The sequence below is a fragment of the Schistocerca gregaria genome, chromosome 2 (genome assembly GCF_023897955.1).
Source record: "Schistocerca gregaria isolate iqSchGreg1 chromosome 2, iqSchGreg1.2, whole genome shotgun sequence".
Classification (NCBI taxonomy): domain Eukaryota; kingdom Metazoa; phylum Arthropoda; class Insecta; order Orthoptera; family Acrididae; genus Schistocerca; species Schistocerca gregaria.
In genome coordinates, this window is record NC_064921.1 from 552,900,665 (window position 1) to 552,923,102 (window position 22,438).

The 22,438-nt window shown below is 40.0% G+C and overlaps 1 protein-coding gene across 2 annotated transcripts in view; it reads right to left on the bottom strand.

Moving 5' to 3' along the window:
* Nucleotides 1–2,977: 2,977 nt before the first annotated feature.
* LOC126332318 (uncharacterized) overlaps nucleotides 2,978–22,438 on the bottom strand; it is a 51,210-nt gene continuing 31,749 nt past the window's right edge. The window contains exons 1-3 of one of the 2 annotated variants that reach the window (XM_049996571.1): nucleotides 7,242–7,294; nucleotides 4,533–4,757; nucleotides 2,978–3,866 (exon numbers count right to left, since the gene is read on the bottom strand). In XM_049996571.1, the coding sequence (XP_049852528.1) occupies nucleotides 3,805–3,866; nucleotides 4,533–4,757; nucleotides 7,242–7,269 (315 nt within the window). In that variant the 5' untranslated portion in view covers nucleotides 7,270–7,294 and the 3' untranslated portion in view covers nucleotides 2,978–3,804. Of the gene's footprint in view, nucleotides 3,867–4,532; nucleotides 4,758–7,241; nucleotides 7,295–22,438 lie in introns of those variants that run through there. The other variant, XR_007563617.1, reaches the window with a different exon arrangement.

The following is a 22,438-nucleotide window of genomic DNA, read 5'->3' on the forward strand; positions in this document are numbered from 1 at the left end:
TTCAGCATTTAACAAGCAATGCTTGATCGTGTCGAAATCATGTGCACACTGGTCAGTCCACATCCACGGCCCATTCTTTTTCAGAAGCCTCAATAGATGTTCGCTGTTAAGCCATTGATTAGGCACGAACTTTCGGAAAAAGGATACAAGACCCATATATGCCTTTCATTGTCTTTTGTTGGCTGGATATGGACAATTTCTGATAGCCTCGAGTTTCGTACTATCCGGGAAGATTCCGTCTGATGATACCATATGTCCTAGAAACTTTATCTCCGTCTTTCCAAACTTGGACTTTTTAAGGTTAACCGTAACACCTGCAAGTTCAGATGTGTGTGACACCAAGTTAATTAGTTTGATATGCTCGTCCCACGTTGCTGAAGCAATCAATAAATCGTCCACAAAGACAGTAACTTGCTCTAACAAATCCGGGCCTAGGACAGTGTCAAGCGCATTAATAAAGACTCCGGCACTGACATTCAATCCGAATGGCAATACTCTGAATTGATAGCTTCTTCCTCTATAAATAAATGCTGTATATTTCCTAGATCTTGGCGTTAAGACCACCTGCCAGTATGACTTTAATATTAGTGTCCTGTCCTACATCCTCTGTCTGATCTGAAAAATCTGAAATATTATCAATTATTACATCACTAGTTATTTCTTCCTCCTCTGAATGTTCTACAGTTACTTCCTGTGGTGTAGCTTTTCTTAGACGTCGCACTGTTTTCACCATGTTTGCTAATGTTTGGGTGCAAGTCTAATCGGGAATATGTCACACGCAACACATCACTTATTCCGTCACACAAAACATAAAATAATTACTACACTGCACCAGATTGGAATCAGTACTATAAATGTTCACTTTCGTTTGATTAAAATTCAGTTCCAATCTCGTTCAGTTAACTTCTACTGAAAACACTTGATGCTGTATTTTACTGACCCTTCTCGCAGTTATTTAAATATAATTGACTCTTATAGCTTCCCAAGAGGACACACTCACTCAATGTAAAAATTTATGTTAAATTAAGTATGGTTTTTTTTTTTTAATTTTCTTCAGTAAGATACAGTGCCAGTGGAAGAAGACGTTATGCCTACCTTACGCAGTGCTTTGCTCTGCTGCCGCTGGGATGGAAAGGTATAGCTGAAGTAACGTGCTTAGGATCGTCGTAGATTTTGACACATTACAGCATGAAACAAATAGAAAAAACACACATATGAGCTAGTCCTGTCACAGTCGCCACTGAATTGCCCTCTCTGTTTATTGATTGGATGGCCACTGAATTGCTATTTATTTATTTAATGGGATAATAATAATTATTAAAAGGTGGCAATTTTATTTAAGCACCGTTTTTTACTCTTTCGATTGCTGCGAGTCAGCTATAGTGCAATGCTGCTCGCTTTGGAGAATACACATTTTATAAGAATTATTTGGTCCAGGAAACACTTTTGCGATTTGAACGGTATTCGCGTAATTGCACTGATTAAAAGTTATCGTTTCCGAAAGACGCAGGTTCGATTAAAGCTGTGTGCACTTTTGCGCGTATGATGAAAATATTCATAACACGTCGCGTAACAAAAAGAAACATGCGAATCACAACCGCGATGAAACGAAGAAAATATATGATAACATAAATGTTCTTCGCTGTTATTCAGGGCAGGCTCAGATTAGACCTTGCAATTTTTAGTTATAGCAAATGACAAGACAATACACTTGGAATATATTTGTTTTGAATAACTTGTATTTACCTTCTCTCTCTCTCTCTCTCTCTCTCCTTTTTACAGCCTTTATACCTTCACATCGACTAAGGAACTTTTCCTTCTCTACCGACCAGTACGAGAACAAAATTCAGACTCAACAAAATGTCTTACATCGAATTATTACATGCTTAAACCTTAATAATCATATATAGTTTCGAAGTACAAACAATGCTAATTTATTCCGTGCACCAGAAAGTCTTTGATACCCCGAGCACAAAAATGAAAATTATAATTACATTTTTAATTTCATGAATACTTCTTTAAATAATGGAAATAAGGTTTGACATCGTCGTAATATTAATTTTCATCGTTGTAGCACTTGAGAGTATAGTATGTATGTTATACTCTGACGAAAGGAGAAAATTTAGCTCTATACCGCCTTTTTCGAGTTTTTTAGGTAAAATTATTACAGCCTCTGACATACATCTCATGAACTGACTGCAGCGAGAAAACTGGGGGTTCACACGACGTTTTCACTGAGAGACGATCTGCAGCAGATGTTCCGTCTCTTGGCTTCTTGATAAACAGGAGACAATGTATTTCCATTGGTTTTTATTGATCTGACCAAGACTTAAGCAATACTTCCTTAATAGGTTTTACAAACATAGCAGGATGATTTTTTCATGGATTGTGAGAACCTCAAAAAAAAGTCATAACACCCCTGGTTGCAATTAAAGACAACAGCAGTAACAATATCATGCAATGGAAATTCTACCCTTAAACACAGAGAGAAGAGCTGATGATGGAAAGACTCTATTTAACCACCGAGCAAGTATGCCTATTTATAAAGTGTGCCAACGACAAATAATATTGTATTGTACCACTGGAGTTTACGTACAGCCGTTGTTGCTTCTGACGAACGTTAATGAGTAAGAGAAATAAGCATGAACATCGTAATTCTTGTGAATTTTTCATGTCTGAGTATCCATTCTGACACAGTATGTTTCATCTAAACTCTACCTTCACTACATTTAATTACCCAGCAGCAGTAACAGTAGTGATATGGAATTAGTTTCTCTTGTTCCATAAAATAATATTATTCTCAGTTCGAACATAAAAAGTTGAGGAACAACTTTAGTTAGGCAGAAAGACACGACAATAACTTTACTTGCATGTCCTTTCATTATAGTAATCAGTTCAAGTGTTAGTATGAGGGCTTGTTGCAATACGTCTTTTTCATTTGTAAACTCTTAAACTTTCTCATTAAAACAAACTATAGTAACATTCTACAGCTTTATTCTTCATATCTAAACGTCTACTCCTCAACATAGTCGCCCTGACGGCGAACACATTACACATAACGAGAAACTGGTATGATTATGCTGTCACTGTAGAATGTCTGACATTGTCGACTACCTGCACCACTTCATTGCTATCAAAGTGGAGTCCTCAAAGGTGTTCCTTCGGCTCTGGAAGCAGATAATGACAGACTGGGACAAAGCCGGAACTGAATGTACGATGATAGATGTCGATGAACCAGAGGCGTCGGCTAGTTGAAGACGTCGCTACGCTCGTGTCTAGACTAGCATTGTCACGGTGAAGGAGAGGGTGCTCTGCGTGTGGGTGAACACTTTGAATTCGTTGTCTCTGATGCACTGATGAGGTTACGTCAGACAACGCCATGTTACACATTACAATTCGATGTCTTTTACCGGCAGTTTGAGTGATCGAAGTGGAAAAGTCCAGTTGACGACATGAAAGTACAGTTTTATTGTGTCAGGACAAAACTATTATAAGGCCAACAGAAAGATAAAAAAAAGAACAGGCAAAACCATGTTTTAAACAATAATCTTTCCACTCAATTTATAAACTGATTGTAAAGCTGATTTACTGCATATCGTGAAGCAATCAGAAACTATCATAAAAGAGGATTAGCCCATTCCACCGGTATTTGTTGTTAGTAAAAGAGGTATGTTCTACACTCTTGGAATTTGTTGCTTTCTGTGAAAAGTGTTGATGTCTTCAGTCAACAGCACAGCCATCTCGTCTTCACTCAATCCCAGAGAGTCAGCTCCTCCAGGATGAGCCGACACACTTGCAATACTCCTAGTTCTTGGGACAGTCTGACAGGACTGGTTTACACAGACTCTTTGGTTTCACCACGTAAACTACAGTAAATAGAAGGAATATATTTTAATACAGTTAGAAACTATGAATAGAAATATATACTATTTTACATTTACTACTGATAACACAATGATAAATCATCAACTATTTACATGGCATGAATTTCTTTTTTCGCTCTCTTATGGTGCCAGAACAGTGAGATTGTGGAAGACCTCTAGGTACCAAACAGCCAACACAATTACTGTCAAAATAAACCCCACAGCACGAATATCTGTTGCCTATTAAAATATCTCTTCGCTAAATGTTGAAACCAAAGCCCATGGAGAACTTCATGTCGCTTTAAACAACATAATTCAGATGATAGAACTCAGATTCTACATCGTAGAAAGATAAAAAACATATCACATTTAAGAGTCTAACAAATAGCTGGAAAAAAAGGATTAAATATGTGCAGCAAATTGTTCTGAATAGTTTTCGTGAAGAATGTCAATGAGTTACAATTTTGTAAAGTGCTGTATCTTGCGTTGTTCACGGAGAGGTAACAATTTGCCGTTAAAGTGTAAGGTAAGGATAAACACTTTCCCTTGATGGTTTGATTTAACTCATATTCTGACATTCACTTTGGAACATTTCAAAATTTTTAGTCAACAGTCTGTGTTTAACTTGTCAGCAATGGGCACAAAATCTTGCTATTGAAAGTAGCTTACCCCTCGGTAGTAGGTGATAGCAAGAATACAGCTTCAGTGAATTGGCATACAAGTAGAACTTGTTGTCTGCCTGGACGCAAATGGTATCTTCGTCTTCTTCCGTGTACGACGCCGCCACCAACGTTCTCACAGCCGGGATGGTGGAGGACGGCTGTTCTTCACCCTGGTTGGCGGCGGTGGTCGACTCTTCTGGTTGTCCTTGGACCACCGCTACTGCGACCAGTGCTGTAGAAAACAATGAACATTATTACAGATTGCAACATTGTCTACTGGCTGTTGGTGCAACTTTACCATCTAGTACTCTGCCATGTTCTAGCTTGACAATACGGACGTAAGGTGCAACTCAAATGACTAGTGCCATAACTCTGCCAGTTGCTAATGTGTCTCCTCTGGATGGTAATGGTACTCTGTTGTCTGGTAGACTCTAAGTTGTACATGAAATCCAGTGTTAACTGTTATTAGGAAAGCTGTAGCAGGAGATAACGGCATGTTTGTGACATTTGTGAAGAATGTTAAAAGATGTTTTGTACCACAACACGAGACTGTTTTCGGTACCTAATTGCTGATATAGCTCAACATGTTGCTCTTAACGGTACAAAATGGATATTGGGGAAGATAATGTCAAGGGTACGACGAGGAAGTGTCACATGCCCACTACTGATCACAGTATATCGGTATAAAAGAAGAAGTACTGCATACTTTGAGAGGTAGTTTAGATCAGACCATTAGAAATGTCCAGTACAAATGGGCTCAAAACGTTTTCCGTAAGAGCTATGAGCAGTTTGAGAAACTGTAAACCATTTACATTGTAGTTTTTCTCTGCATTTGCCAAAATAATGGGAGCCTCTTATTACAAAGACCAATAGCAAACACCATATTGAGCATGACCTTTAGCGACGACTCACAAATGCAGGTCATATGTAATACCCGATGTCTCATGTATTTTTCAGCTACTTGCTTTCATGAGTTCATAATCATTTCTCGTAACTACATCTGCTTATGAATTTTGTCATTAATTAAATTTCATAGAAATAAATATGTGCTGGATGAATAAATAAGGAATAATTACATAGATCATTGTAGTAAATAGGCGGCCAGAGTCAAAAAAATTATTTTGAAGTGACACGAAGAATATATTTAACGGAAAAATAACATCGTTGTCGCGAACGCACGCAGTCCTAGAACAGAGGGCAGAGATGAGTTGCGAAGCGTCTATGGTGTGGTGTAGACATGTGTGTCGGCCCGCAAATTCCAAATGGAGATTGTTGCCGAAATGGTGTTATAATATACATGTGGGAAGACAAAATATAATTAAGTCAGGACGTGTATGGACACAGAACATGATCGCAAGAAGATGTTGGAATTAACGAAGAGTGCTGTGCGAATAAATTTTATTCAAGCTGCTGACTAATCAAGAGGAGCCTACGGCCAATAATGAATTTCGTAATAAGCATTACATCGTATCAGAAGCAACGCATCGTAAAGTAAGACATAGCCAGTATTTTTATAGCTCTGTAACAGACATGCCAGCGTAATAATAACTTCTTGGGACATTCTTCAAAGCAAACTTTACAGACCCAGGTCGATCAAACTATCTGCCAATCAGATCAAACTGGAAGTGATTCAAATTCAATTCATGTTTTATTGACAAAAGTATGCTGGCTAACTGCCAGTCAAAGAATGTTTACGATTTTATGTTGTGTTCTGTAAATGACTTTATTGCTTATGTGTTCGTAGCATTAGTACTGGCAAATAACAATTGCCATAAATGACGGTTTCTGTGGCATCATTTACGAAGTAACCGGTAAAGAATTGTACTGTGTTTTGGCCACGATTTAACATATTTTCAAACAGACAGCATTATCACGAATTACGTAATACAGCATAGGTTGGTATGGAGCGTTGCTAGTCGTTGCAGAATTATAATTAACATTATTGCATGCTTGATTTATGTCTTCAGTGTTCATGTTCACGTTTTTTCGCATCTAAGCTCGCACCAGTTCACTTCAATTTTTTGCCCGGTATTTTCCTGATTAGCTATTTACCAAATTTAACTTTAGCCCCTTTTTGGAGCTGACGACTTTTCTACTTTGCAATCTAAATTCGTGCAGAAGACATTGGCATACCCAGTTACGGCTAACTACAGCAAAATTTTATTTATTCCCATTCTTTTACATTTATATCGTTGTTGCAGACAGTCAACACTCGGTGTGTTAACGATCAGTATCTCACTACGCACTATCAGTAAACACTGATATTCGAATTAGATTCCTTGTTCCCATTTACTATGGGACAGTAGGACACGTGTCACAAAAATCATTTTTTTAATCCAGGGACTATATGAGGAGTATATGCTAATACACAACAACAAAATAACGTGATCTCATTTGATTACTCATTGTTTTATTGCATTCTGTGACTGATGCGAGATAGTAAACAGTTTATGTAGACTTAATGTGTTTCAAAGTAGTCAAGATGAACACGTCCTCATGCCTATTAAAGTGTGCATTTTATAGTCCATGTGCAAAGGAATTTTTTTCTTGTTTCCTTCCATACAACCATCTCTCATAATTATGGCAGTGACCAATTCTTCGCAGAGTGTAGAAATAGATTTTCACGCGAATTGCTATCTCAGAAATCATGTAAAATGAAGGTAACAAAATAAATGTGTATCGTGAAGGAAAATTTATATATTCTGCCAATACTTACCAGCAACAAAGAACAGAGCAGCCTTCATTGTACTCGATAAGAAATACTACTGCTGTCGGTCTTACATTTTCATTTATATATGTTCGAACACCCAATGGCATCATCGAGTGTTATCGTACCGTTCCTTTCTGATTTTCCGTTCCGGGAACTGTGGTGCAGCAACAAGCAGCAGATTGACTTTCCTTGTTTTTGGCTAACTGCATTACCGTTCGCTCTGCCTTATTTATTACCAACGCTATTTCAACAACTGGGATCAAAAAGACCGGTTATCATACTGCACCTGTGGGGCGGCGAAGAAGTTGTCGAATGAGTTGTTTGAATGTTCATTTCACGTAACAGACTATTGCCGATGCAACATATGTGGGACGGCGAAGAAGTCGTTGTTTAATGTTGAATGAAATTTGAACATTGCCACCTTAAATCACGCGAGCCTGGCAACTAATTTGGTGGCCAGTCAGAAAGCGAAGGGAAACTTACTGACCTTAGTTCCCAGTCTGCACGGCCACATTCCTGTACAGCCCAGCTAAACGAAAAATATCCATAGTTCTTCACGGGATTAGGGCTGCTTCAATAAAATTTAAAGTTCCAAACAAGATTTTATTATCTTAAAGGCTCACAAAAATTACTCGAAACTTCTGAAAATGCTAAAGACATTAAATATTGTTAATTCAGCCAATCGTTTAATAGTTCAGAGGCGACTTCTACAGCAAGTTCCTCCCGAATCGTTCATTACTCTAACTAACGATGCTCTATTAATAGTTCGCAATAATGTTAAAAAAAAAGATTAATGCTCGCCTTAAAAGTGGAGTTAGTCACCACTTGCCACGCGGAATTATACTTCACACGGACGGCACAATAACAGTTTGTTACCGAAGTCTAAACGATCCAGGACGGTGTACAGTCCTCGCGATTTTCAATGTCCGTTTACATTGCTAAGTACGCGCATGTCACAGCCCGCTATGACGTCACCCGAGGCGAGGCGCGATCGGACGTTAAGCTCGCGTGGACTAGGCGTTGGTCTAATGCGGAGTGAGCTTCCTACTGCCTCTGCCGCTCTTTTTATATAGCTCCGGCGCGTACCGCCAAGAGAGCATCTGTTCTTTCCGTTCCTATGCAGATGCCTGCAGCCTCCAAATGATCGCTATCTCAGGCACATAATCTTAAATATCACATTTAATAATAGCTTTACAAACTTCTCAATTTTTGTATACATACATCTGAGCAGTACAGAAGCACGTAGAAAATCTCAGCCCGCTAAAATTAAAACTTTACTCTCTAGAATTTTTACAATGGAACTAACGGTAGATTGTTACCTCTGAACCATAGCTTTATCAAGACTTGTATCAGCTGTTAATTATGCTACAAGACTAAAACTTGGTGTAGCTTTGTTAATTGTCCTATCTGATCATTGGTCTTAAAGAATTTGTTTTATCATTAAAATTTAAAGTACTTAATCTATAATGCTTATGTACATTTTACTCACAAAAGTAGTTTTTACTAAATTACTAAAAAACTAGAAGAGGTAACTGATTGTGGTATTTCCATTATTATTATTAGGGTGAACTGAAGCATCCTACCAATTTTCAATATTGTAGCTCTATTATTTCGCGCCTCTGATTTTTCCGAAAAACGCGGATTCTGGAGTCAATTTTAGTTTTATGGTTTTGGAAACCAGCACCACTCATTAATGACTTCTTACTGCACCTTCTCACCAAATTTTGGCTTCCTAGCGTCATTATTTAGCGCCTCCTATTTTTCTTTCAAAACGTGAATTTTACGTAAACTACTAATTTTATAACATTAAGATTTGTTACCTGAAACATTATTACATAGAACTATACTTTAACAAAGTTTTACACACAAATCTTAATTTTTACTTTTATGTTAAATGTGGTGCAATACTATATGCAGGCGCGTTACGATGACGTGACGCTACTAGCAGTGAACTAGGGTAAGTCCCGTGCACTCGCTCGCCTCTGTATCTTATACATGATACAGCGCTTGCTTTGCTTCATCACCCCCTTTTTAATTTTCGTGAAAATCTATTTTTGAACAAAATTAAATTTCTAAAAGAACAAACAAGCGATGGATTACTTTAGTATACCTCTTTCAACTTAAGTTGCTTCTTCTTAGGAAATTCCTTATTACTACATACACAAAATAACCATACTCATATACACATAGAAAACCTAGTACAGAAGACATTCACAAATTATTTACATACATTTACATGGAAATATAAATTTTTCAATGGTTACAAAATAGTTATTTTTTTTTTCTTTAAAATCAGTCTCTTCCTGAAAAAGAAAATACACACGACTTTTATCACTGCAACGCACTCCCATTTTTCTTTTACTATAATACTCGGCACTGTGGTGGGTGTCCTATTGTAACACTCATTTAATTTCACTGATTGACAAAATTGTGGGAGGAAATTGTATTCACTGTGGTTTGCGTCTCTACTTCCAATCTCCCTACCGCTTGTTGTCAGTCATTCATGCAGCCTGCATGTCCCTGAGAAACAGACAATACAGTCTAAGTTTCTGTTTTCAACTTATATCTAAGGTAGGACAAAGTACATTTTATAGTTTATATTCTGGCACTATTTTACTAATTGTGAAGTTGTCAGAAAGACATTTAGCACTAAGTCGTATCTGATACAATAGCTCCTACTTTCTTCTTTCATAAATAATCTTTTTTTAGGTTCCTAAATAGTGAAAATTCTTTTAGCAAATTAATATATTAAGATCTTGCTTCAACTTAGAAAATTGAGTAACCTTTTAGTTTTAATGTACTCTGGCTTAATTATCGTATGGATTAGTTCATCAAAGAAGTCATTTGCTGACCAGCACTTTGCTTTATGGTATGAATTACTAAAGAAATTAGTTATTTTCAGTATACCGATTCCAAATTTCTGCATTTTCCAATATTTGTGTGTTTCTGTTGTCTGTTTAACTATTTATTTGCCTCAAGCAAGATTTAGCGTTTTTCACCATTTCACGAGACGTGAGGGAATTATTCTTTAATCCTACATCATTTACTTCAATTTACTTACTTCACTTCTTCACCTTATTCATTTTCTCCCTTTTCTTCCAGATTCAAAATACTTCATTTCTCCACTTCTTTCTCCCTTTTCCTTTTGTCAGCCTATTGACGTCCTGTTTCTATATATTTGGTGCGATCCTCACACCACTTCCACACATCTCCATTTATTTAATTCTAAAACGCCATTGCTTGCCTCTATGAGCGTTACCTTCTTACGCTGTTTTCCTTCAGACAACCTTATTTCTAGCAACATACTACCTTCTGCATAATCTCATGGATTATTCATATTCATACCGTACTTCGTATACTGCAAAGTGTCTCTCTTAGTTGTAGTTTCTAACCCTTTACAATTACATGAAATATTTTAATTTATTTATTTTAGCCATGTTTGCCTCTTATTGGTACTCAGACTTTTGTTTTGCCATTCACTAGGTAGATCCTTACTAAGAATACTTAAAACCTAATAGCATATATACAACATGAAGACATATGTGATTCTTACCTGTTATGATAGACCAGAAGAAGGGAATGAAACTTGAAAAGGAAATAAAGTTTCACCCAGCTGGGACTGCACGGTACGCCAAACCGTGTATCCGCCAAAGAGTGGCAGACTCCCTACAGTAATTAATTACTGTTAATTTTAAATTCCTTTAGGATGTGTCTCTCTTCAACCTTAGCACTTTCCTCATTCTCACTGAAAACCAAATTTTCCTGCAAGTATCCTTTACTCTTTATTACTCTAATAGGCAGTTCCCAAGTTTCATTACTACCGCCTATATGACTTCCTATAAAAGACTCTCTTATCACTTTAGAGTCAGGTAAAGTTAAAATTAAGTTGTTCTGATCAAAATTGATCTTTCCCTGGTACTTTGATAAGAAATCAGTACCAATCAACATATCAACACTTAAGCCTAGCACAATCAAACAAGGATGATCTATTACTACGTCATTTATACCAATGGGTATCAAAGCTTCGTGTTGAACTGGTCTAGAGACTTTTCCAGTAGCACCTATAATCTTTAAGCCACTTACTTTCATAACTGTTAACTTCTCTTTATTGGGTATGGTGTCAAAAAATGTTTGTGATAAAGCACTTGCTTCACTGCCACTGTCAAGCAGACAACGCACAGTGACTCCTGATATGTTTACTTTGATAACAGGGTGAGTTATTTTACATTGAACAGGTTGCTCACACACCTCGTCTAATAAATCTCGTTCTATGTTCTTCCAGCTAAAGTAATTCTGATCAGTTGCAATTACATTTACATTTACATCCTGGGGCTCATCATGCTCTATAATCTTAGCTGCTTTCTCTAATCTGTCCACTAACTTTAAATCGAAGCATCTGACGACTTTTTCTACTTTTGTTTGCTGCACATCAGCCAAACTATCCTCTACCTCTGAGCAACTGCGTCCCTGCGCAATATTGCTGTTCATAAGAATGTCGTCACCTTCAACCATTTGTGGCACGTTTACACAGCTACTAGATTCTTTCACCTCGTTACTATTTCTACCCCCTTCATTCATCATTTCCTCCTCTCTAAAGTTTTGCAGTACTGATTCTACTTCTGCTACTTCTACTTCAGCTTTTAGATTGCCATTTTCATCGAAGATGTAAGCTTTTACTTCATCATTATTCCCATCAGACTCAAACCCATTATCTATTTCTTCCCCATTATCTACCTTGAGTTCCTGTTCCTCCTTGACCCATTTTTCTAGTGTATCCAAAATACTATCCACTATTTTGTGAGAGTGGCTTAACACATCACTGGTATTATCTGTATTTATTTCGTCATCCATGTGGTCTGTCTGTGTATGTTGGCTGATTGTCTGTGTTTCCGTTACTGGCTGTGTTACTGTTACCGCCTGGTGAGCGCCAGTTTCCTCATAGACGGGATTTAGTTTCCCACACGCGGCCTGTTGTGTTCATCTGTGACACCACTAGATATAGTAGCATCATGGCTCCCTTCTTGTCTTAATGGCATAGTATTTACTTCTCCACTTTCGTCATAGTAGTTGTTACGAAAGCGTGGTGAGTATCTACCCCCTCTTCCTCTGCCACGGCTTTGGTTTCGATAGTTTGTTTTGGTGTGCCTAACTTCCATATTTCTAACGTTCACGTTTCCATTATTTTGTACGTGATTGTTAGAAGATTTGTTATTCTGCTGCACCTGCTCCTCAGCAGCAGCTACTCTTTCCACTCTTTCCAGATATTCAATAAATTTGTCTATATTATCTCTAGGGGCGGAAATGATCCTCTTCTGCCAGTACCACGGCAGCTTACCTTCTAAACCCATAATGATCATATCTGGCTTCATCTTTTCTGTCAAATGTGACAGTCTTGAAACCCACTTCCTAGCGAAATCCTTTACTGATTCACGCCCTGGGAAAAACTTCTTACCACTCCAGAATTCCCTTAACACATCATTTTGTTTGTTATGTGACCAGTATTCGTTGAGAAATGCAGACTTAAATTCAGATAAAGTTTTACATTTGATCATTACATCCGCTGACCATCGCAAAGCATCACCTGACAAATGACTTCTTATAAATGAAATTTTTTCTCTTTCTGACCAAGTGTTGGGGAGAACATCCTCAAAGTCATTCCAAAATTCAAGAGGGTGAATGTACTTACCAGGATCAAAGCGCAAAAACTGTCAACACCCTATAAAAGCGGCGTCAACTGAAGTCACATGCTGTACAGTAGAATGACTAGAATTAACAGAAGTTACTCTATTTTCTAGGTTAGCAATGTTAGTATTTAATTCCTCTACTTTTGACTCTACTGCTTCTATCCTGGCAGAACATCTTTGTTCCACTGCACCACGAATTTCGGTACAGGTTTCTTTTACTTTCTCAATGTTTTTCTGACAAGTATCTACTTTAATTTGTACCTCTTTAACTTTGTCAGAGCAAAGTTTGGACTCGTTGCTCAATCTTTCGGACAACCTCACTTCCAAAAGTTCATCTGCCTCTTGATAATTTTTTTTGAATTTGATCTATTTCACATTTGAAAGTACTATGCATTTTAGTTAACTGTTGCCCTACTTTTACTTGAATGTCATGATGAATAGCATCTATCTTATAATTCAAACTATTCCATTTTGATTGCAGTTCTTCTTTTAGTTCTTTATTACTATTTTCAATTTTAGCCTCAATTTTATTTTGGTTTGATTCGAGTTTGGCAAACAGTATTTGCATCCAATCCGGAGCTTCTACCTTGATACTTTGTATCTCTTGACTTGACTGAGCTGGAGATATATTGAGCTCAGTTTCACTACCTGACAAAGTTAGCAACTCTACTGGCTCCCTTTTGACTTCTATTTCACTTATTGATTGCATCCCTGCACTCTCATTTAAATTAAAGTCATAATTTACTGGTGACAAATTACGTTCTAGTTCAATATTTGAGGGATTAATGGAACCATCCTCATTAAACTCAATTCCTGATCCTGAGGATTCTTGGTCAGAGACCGGTTTCCTTTTGAAATGTACACTACTTTCCATATCTTTTAGTTTGTTAGCAGCAGTTAATAAATATTTTAAAAGTCTTTGACTTAACTTAAATGCTTGATTTCGACGAATGATGTCGTCGCGGTGTACCAGCAATCGTGATGCGACGCGTCGCGACGTATTGAAGGCAGCAGCAGCAGCTGTAGCGTCGAGTACCGCCACAGGAATCGCCTACTGCAATAGCTCCAGGTGGGGGGGGGGGGGGGGGCAGCAAGGCACCGTTGACCGCTCGGCGCAGCCGGCAGCTGTCTCGCAGATCAGCGCAGCTCCGCGATGACGCACCGTCTTCCTTTAGTCTCAGCGCCGTCGGCAGCCGCGATCCAGCATCGTCGCCTTCCTCACCATCGTCACTAACCAACGTACAGCGGTAGACACTTATTGTTTATACACTACACCCGCCTTTACTGGTAACACTGTTCCCACACTAGTTCAATTCAGTATCCTGTTATTGCCTACCGAGTTCGTTAATTTATACCAATCGCTTTCACACATCGAGCACTTTTATTTGCTTTTAATTCAGTTTTCCCGGCCGATAAGCACCATATGTGGGGCGGCGAAGAAGTTGTCGAATGAGTTGTTTGAATGTTCATTTCACGTAACAGACTATTGCCGATGCAACATATGTGGGACGGCGAAGAAGTCGTTGTTTAATGTTGAATGAAATTTGAACATTGCCACCTTAAATCACGCGAGCCTGGCAACTAATTTGGTGGCCAGTCAGAAAGCGAAGGGAAACTTACTGACCTTAGTTCCCAGTCTGCACGGCCACATTCCTGTACAGCCCAGCTAAACGAAAAATATCCATAGTTCTTCACGGGATTAGGGCTGCTTCAATAAAATTTAAAGTTCCAAACAAGATTTTATTATCTTAAAGGCTCACAAAAATTACTCGAAACTTCTGAAAATGCTAAAGACATTAAATATTGTTAATTCAGCCAATCGTTTAATAGTTCAGAGGCGACTTCTACAGCAAGTTCCTCCCGAATCGTTCATTACTCTAACTAACGATGCTCTATTAATAGTTCGCAATAATGTTAAAAAAAAAGATTAATGCTCGCCTTAAAAGTGGAGTTAGTCACCACTTGCCACGCGGAATTATACTTCACACGGACGGCACAATAACAGTTTGTTACCGAAGTCTAAACGATCCAGGACGGTGTACAGTCCTCGCGATTTTCAATGTCCGTTTACATTGCTAAGTACGCGCATGTCACAGCCCGCTATGACGTCACCCGAGGCGAGGCGCGATCGGACGTTAAGCTCGCGTGGACTAGGCGTTGGTCTAATGCGGAGTGAGCTTCCTACTGCCTCTGCCGCTCTTTTTATATAGCTCCGGCGCGTACCGCCAAGAGAGCATCTGTTCTTTCCGTTCCTATGCAGATGCCTGCAGCCTCCAAATGATCGCTATCTCAGGCACATAATCTTAAATATCACATTTAATAATAGCTTTACAAACTTCTCAATTTTTGTATACATACATCTGAGCAGTACAGAAGCACGTAGAAAATCTCAGCCCGCTAAAATTAAAACTTTACTCTCTAGAATTTTTACAATGGAACTAACGGTAGATTGTTACCTCTGAACCATAGCTTTATCAAGACTTGTATCAGCTGTTAATTATGCTACAAGACTAAAACTTGGTGTAGCTTTGTTAATTGTCCTATCTGATCATTGGTCTTAAAGAATTTGTTTTATCATTAAAATTTAAAGTACTTAATCTATAATGCTTATGTACATTTTACTCACAAAAGTAGTTTTTACTAAATTACTAAAAAACTAGAAGAGGTAACTGATTGTGGTATTTCCATTATTATTATTAGGGTGAACTGAAGCATCCTACCAATTTTCAATATTGTAGCTCTATTATTTCGCGCCTCTGATTTTTCCGAAAAACGCGGATTCTGGAGTCAATTTTAGTTTTATGGTTTTGGAAACCAGCACCACTCATTAATGACTTCTTACTGCACCTTCTCACCAAATTTTGGCTTCCTAGCGTCATTATTTAGCGCCTCCTATTTTTCTTTCAAAACGTGAATTTTACGTAAACTACTAATTTTATAACATTAAGATTTGTTACCTGAAACATTATTACATAGAACTATACTTTAACAAAGTTTTACACACAAATCTTAATTTTTACTTTTATGTTAAATGTGGTGCAATACTATATGCAGGCGCGTTACGATGACGTGACGCTACTAGCAGTGAACTAGGGTAAGTCCCGTGCACTCGCTCGCCTCTGTATCTTATACATGATACAGCGCTTGCTTTGCTTCACACCGTTCACTTCCTTCTCATTCGATGTATCCACGCGGGGTAGCAGCGCTGTCTGAGTCTCCTTGTAAGGTTCCTGCGGCTCCTCCCGTCGGAGGTTCAAGTTCACCCTTGGGCATGGGTGTATGTGTTGTCCATAGCATAAGTTAGTTTAAGTACCGTGTAGGCTTAGGGACCGATGACCTCAGTAGTTTGCTCCCATAACACGTCACCACAAATTTCCTAATTTCGTTCGATGTCATTGGAAGAAGACAGGTATCAGCCACTTCGTTGTCATTCGGTGTCATTGTAGTAAAATCGAGAAACCAGAAAGACGTGTTTCCACGTAAGTTAAGAGCCACATAGCATCAACACAGCTGAGTTGATATGTCACACACGTCTTGTGGGCAGTCCCTGGTAATCGTGGATTGAGAAGAGAAAGCTCTAGTAAAAAAGTGAATTCCTAAAATAGCTCATATTAAAATTAATGAAACACAGTTTACGCACAGGTTCGAAAAGAAGATTCTTTTCCTATCAACGAAGCCTCTGATAATACACTAACGCTCAAATCCTGAAGAAATGAAATGTATAGATGCCACCGATCGTTCATGCTATGCACTTTGGGATCGAAACAGCTTTTCGTTCTGAAGATGAGAGCCCTGTACCTAGAGGATAATACACCTACGATCTAAGTGCGGTGCGATTATAAATGTATGCACTGAAGCGGCAAAGAAACTGACGTAGGCATGTGTATTAAAACACAGAGATATCTTAGCAGGCTGAATGCGGAGTTGCTGCCATCAACGCCTGTATAAGACAACAAGTGTCTGGTGCAGTTGTTACTGCTGTTAAAAATGGCAGGTTATCAAGATCTAAGTAAGTTTGAAAGCGGTGTTACATAGCCGGTGGTTATGCGGTGTGACACTGCATCTCCGAGGTAGCGATGAAGTGAGGATTTTCCCGTACGACCATTTCACGAGCGTCCTGTGAATATCAGGAATCCGATAAAACATGAAATCAACGACATCGCGGCGGCTGAGGAACTGGAACAACAACGACTGAAGAGAATGTTTCAGCGTGACAGAAGTGCAACACTTCCGCAAATTGCTGCAGATTTCAGTGTACGGCCATGAACAAGTGTCAGTGTGAGAGCGATTCAACAAAACTTCATCGACATTGGCTTCCGGAGCCGAAGACCCTTTAACGTAACCTTATGACTAAACGGCACAAAGCTTTACGCTTCGCCTGGTATCGTCACCTCCGACGTTGGAAGGCTTGTGAGTGGAAACATGTCGCCTGGACGGACGAGTCTCGTTTCACATTGTATGGAGTGGATGGACGTGTACAGGTAAGAAGAAAATCTCTGTAATCCATGAAACCAGAATTACAGCAGGGGAAGTTCAAATTCGTGGAGGCTCTGTAATTTTGTGGCACGTGGGCAGTTCCAGTGATATGGGGCGCGTGATACATCTAGAAACGACTGTGATGGGTGCCACGTACGTAAGCATCCTGTCTGATCACCTGCATCCATTCATGTCCCTCGTGCATTCCGATGGACTTGGGCATTCTAGCAGGACAATGCGACACCCTACATGTCCAGAATTGCTACAGAGTGACTACAGCAACACTCCTCTGAGTTTAAACTCTTCCGCTGGCCACCAGCCTCTCCAGATGCGGGTATTATAGTACATATCTGACATGCCTTGCAACATGCTGATCAGGAAAGATCTCAACCGCCTGGTACTCTTTCGGATTTACGGACAGCCCTGAAGGTTTTAAGGTGTCACTTCCACGCGGCAGTTCTTCAGACATGCCATGTCCAGTTGAGGCACTTCTGCGTGCTGGTGGGGGGAGGGGGGGGGGGAGGGGAGCGCTCTCCACGATATTAGATACGTGTACCAGTTCTTTGGCTCTACACTGTAATGTATATATGACTAGATTAAATCTGTGAGCGATCTGTCCGATGGGTATGTTAGATTCATTTACACACTCATTTTGTCTGTATCGGGAATGAAACAGACGCTTTCTGTCGACACTGAGCGTCGCATGAAAGTAGAGTCGAGTACTCCTTGTTTGGGCTGATTCCAAGTAAACAATCAAAAACGTAATTGCAAATATCAGCAGAAAAGTCGAAGAAAAAGCTCGTGACGACTCTTCGGATATCAGTTATATACACATTTTAAGTGGCGAATCGATAGGGCGTTTCCATATTTAACATAGTGCAACATTCGTTTTAACGATATGTGTTAACAGGGCAGTGAAATTCGAGCTCTGAGCTAAACGCCCTCTCACCCAAACCTCTGTTATTTCAAATTCAGTGGTATGAATCAAGAGCAAATAGGAGGTCAGGAAGTATGTCTGTTATTTTTCCTGATGAAAGCTGACAATGATGGCCGCTGAGGGCCTGAAATCTATGTGAGTGCTAAACACACTGGACCTATACAGGGAGTCATGGTCATGGGTGCGATTTCGTATGATGGCGGGAGCACTCTCGCGGTTATCCCACGCAGTCTCAATCAAAATTTGTATGCCGATCTGTTGATTCGCACTGCTGTGTTGCTATTACTGAATAGCATTCCATGGGTGATTTCCAACAGAACAGCGCTAGCCTACACAGCACTATTGCAACATAACATGCTCTACAGAGTGTCGACATGTTGCCTTGGCCTGGTCCATCAACAGATGTGTCTCCAATCGAGAAACATGAGACGACAACTCCCGCTTCATCCACAGTCAGCATTAACCGACCCTATACAAACGAACCAAGCGCATAATGTATGCACGTTTCCGTATCAGCATTCAACATCTACATCTACATCCATACTCCGCAAGCCACCTGAAGGTGTGTGGTGCAGGGTACCTTGAGTACCTCTATCGGTTCTCCCTTCTATTCCAGTCTCGTATTGTTCGTGGAAAGAAGGATTGTCGGTATGCCTCTGTGTGGGCTATAATCTCTCTTATTTTATGCGCATGGTCTCTTCGCGAGATATACGGAGGAGGGAGCAATATACTGCTTAACTCTTCGGTGAAGGTGTGTTCTCGAAATTTTAACAAAAGTCCGTACCGGGCTACTGAGCGTCTCTCCTACAGAGTCTTCCACTGGAGTTTATCTATCATCTCCGCAGCGCTTTCGCGGTTACTAAATGATCCTGCAACGAAGCGCGCTGCTCTCCGTTGGATCTTCTCTATCTCTTCTATCAACCCTATCTGGTACGGATCCCACACTGCTGAGCAGTATTCAAGCAGTGGGCGAACAAGCGTACTGTAACTTACTTCCTTTGTTTTCGGATTGCATTTCCTTAGAATTCTTCCAATGAATCTCAGTCTGGCATATGCTTTACCGACGAGCAACTTTATATGATCATTCCATTTTAAATCACTCCTAATGGGTACTCCCAGATAATTTATGTACTTTACTGCTTCCAGTTGCTGACCTGCTATTTTGTAGCTAAATGATAAGGGATCTATCTTTCTATGTATTCGCAGCACAATACACTTGTCTCCATTGAGATTCAATTGCCATTCCCTGCATTCCTCCTGCATTTCAGTAAATTTTCCATTGTTACAACCTCTCGATACCACCACAGCATCATCTGCTAAAAGCCTCAGTGAACTTCAGATGTCATCCACAAGGTCATTTATGTATACTGTGAATAGCAACGGCTCTACGACACTCCCCTGCGGCACACCTGAAATCACTCTTACTTCGGAAGACTTCTCTCCATTGTGAATGACATGCTGCGTTCTGTTATCTAGGAACTCCTCAATCCAATCAGACAATTGGTCTGATAGTCCGTATGCTCTTACTTTGTTCATTAAACGACTGTGGGGAACTGTGTCAAACGCCTTGCGGAAGTCAAGAAACACGGCATCTACCTGTGAACCAGTGTCTAAGGCCCTCTGAGTCTCGTGGACGAATAGCGCGAGCTGGGTTACACACGACCGTCTTTTTCGAAACCCATGCTGATTCCTACAGAATAGATTTCTAGTCTCCAGAAAAGTCATTATACTCGAACATGATACGTGCTCCAAATTCTACAACTGATCGACGTTAGAGATATAGGTCTATAGTTCTGCACATATGTTCGACGTCCCTTCTTGAAAACGGGGATGACCTGCGCCCTTTTCCAATCCTTCGGAACGCAACGCCCTTGCAGAGGCCTACAGTATAGCGCTGCAAGGAGGGGAGCAAGTTCCTTCGCGAACTCTGTCTAAAATTGAACTGGTATCTCATCAGGTCCAGCGGCCTTTCCTCTTTTGAGTGATTTTAATTGTTTTTCTATCCCTCTGTCATCTATTTCGATATCTACCATTTTGTCATCTGTGCGACAATCTAGAGAAGGAACTACAGTGCAGTCTTCCTCTGTGAAACAGCTTTGGAAAAAGACATTTAGTATTTCGGCCTATAGTCTGTCATCCTCTGTTTCAGTAACATTTTAGCCACCTGTACATTTTGTTTTAATCCACCTACCGCTTTGACATAAGACTAAAATTTCTTAGGGTTTTCTGCAAAGTCAGTACATAGAACTTTACTTTCTAATTCATTGAACGCCTCTGTCATAGCCCTCCTCACACTACATTTCGTTTCGCGTAATTTTTGTTTGTCTGCAAGGCTTTGGCTATGTTTATGTTTGCTGTGAAGTTCCCTTTGATTCCGCAGCAATTTCCTAACTCGGTTGTTGTACCACGGTGGCTCCTTTCCATCTCTTACGATCTTGCTTGGCACATACTCATCTAACGCCTATTGTACGATGGTTTTGAACTTTGTCCACTGACCCTCAACACTATCTGTACTTGAGACAAAACTTTTGTGTTGAGCCATCAGGTACTCTGAAATCTGCTTTTTGTCACTTTTGCTGAACAGAAAAATCTTCCTACCTTTTTTATATTTCTATTTACGGCTGAAATCATCGATGCAGTAACCGCTTTATGATCGCTGATTCCCTGTTTTGCGTTAACTGTTTCAAATAGTTCGGGTCTATTTGTCACCAGAAGGTCTAATATGTTATCGCCACGAGTCTGTTCTCTGTTTAACTGCTCAAGGTAAAAACATTTCACTAGATTCTTTGTCCCTGCCACCCGTTATGAACGTTTGAGTCTCCCAGTCTATATCCGGCAAATTAAAATCTCCACCCAGAACTATAACATGGTGAGGAAATCTACTCGAAATATTTTCCAAATTATTCTTCAGGTGCTGAGCCACAACAGCTGCTGATCCCGGGGGCCTATAGAGACATCCAATTACCATGTCTGAGCCTGCTTTAACCGTGACCTTCACCGAAATCATTTCACAATTCGAATGTCCGTCAGTTTCCTTCGATACTATTGCACTTCTTATCGCTATAAACACGCCTCCCCCTTCACTGTCCAGCCTATCTCTGCGGTATACATTCCAATCTGAGTTTAGGATTTCATTACTGTTTACGTATGGTTTCACCCAACTTTCTGTCCCCAGTACTATATGGGCATTGTGACCGTTTATTAATGAGAGCAGTTCTGGGACCTTTCTATAGACGCTCCTGCAGTTTACTATTACCACATTAATATTGTTATTCCCTGTTGCATTTTGCCTACTCTTACCTTGACTCGTCTCAGGAGGCGTCTTGTCGGGTCTAGGGAGGAAATTCTCTAGCCTAAAAAACCCATATGTGCGCTCCACACGTACTCCGCTACCCTTGTAGCCGCTTCCGGCGTGTAGTGCGCGCCTGATCTATTCAGGGGGACCCTACATTTCTCAACCCGATAGCGGACGTCGTGAGATTTGCACCCCACATCTCCGCAGAATCGTCTGAGCCTCTGGTTTAAGCCTTCTACTCGGCTCAAATCAGAGAACGGCGATCGCTTCTGGGAACGATACTACAAACAGTTAGCTCAGATTCGATCCCGCGAGCGAGGCTTACCGCCTTCACTAACTCCGCCAACCGCCTGGACGAACTGAGGATGACTTCTGAACCCAGACAGCAGGAGCCATTGGTGCCGACATGAGCAACATTTTCAGTCGGGTGCACCCAGTGCGCTCTATCGCGCCGGCAGGAACTTCTCCACATCTCGGATGAGACCTCCCGGCAAGCAGACGGTGAACACTGGCCTTCTTCCCCGACCTTTCCGCTATTTCCCTAAGGGGCTCCATCACCCACCTAACGTTCACCGGTTTTTAATGTACCAGCAATGGCTTATCTCACGCGTCCGTTAACCTGTGATCATACGAATACAGTCACTTGCATTCGATGTCTAGTCAAATGTATTCCAGAATTTTCGATACTCTACTTTAATGATTTCTGGGGTTGCGATTTTTTCCCTCAGTGTATATTAGATGTAACTCCAATAGTAGATCATTATTTTGTATACAGTTTGGGAAAGCACGGATTTTGTTGATCGCTTATATA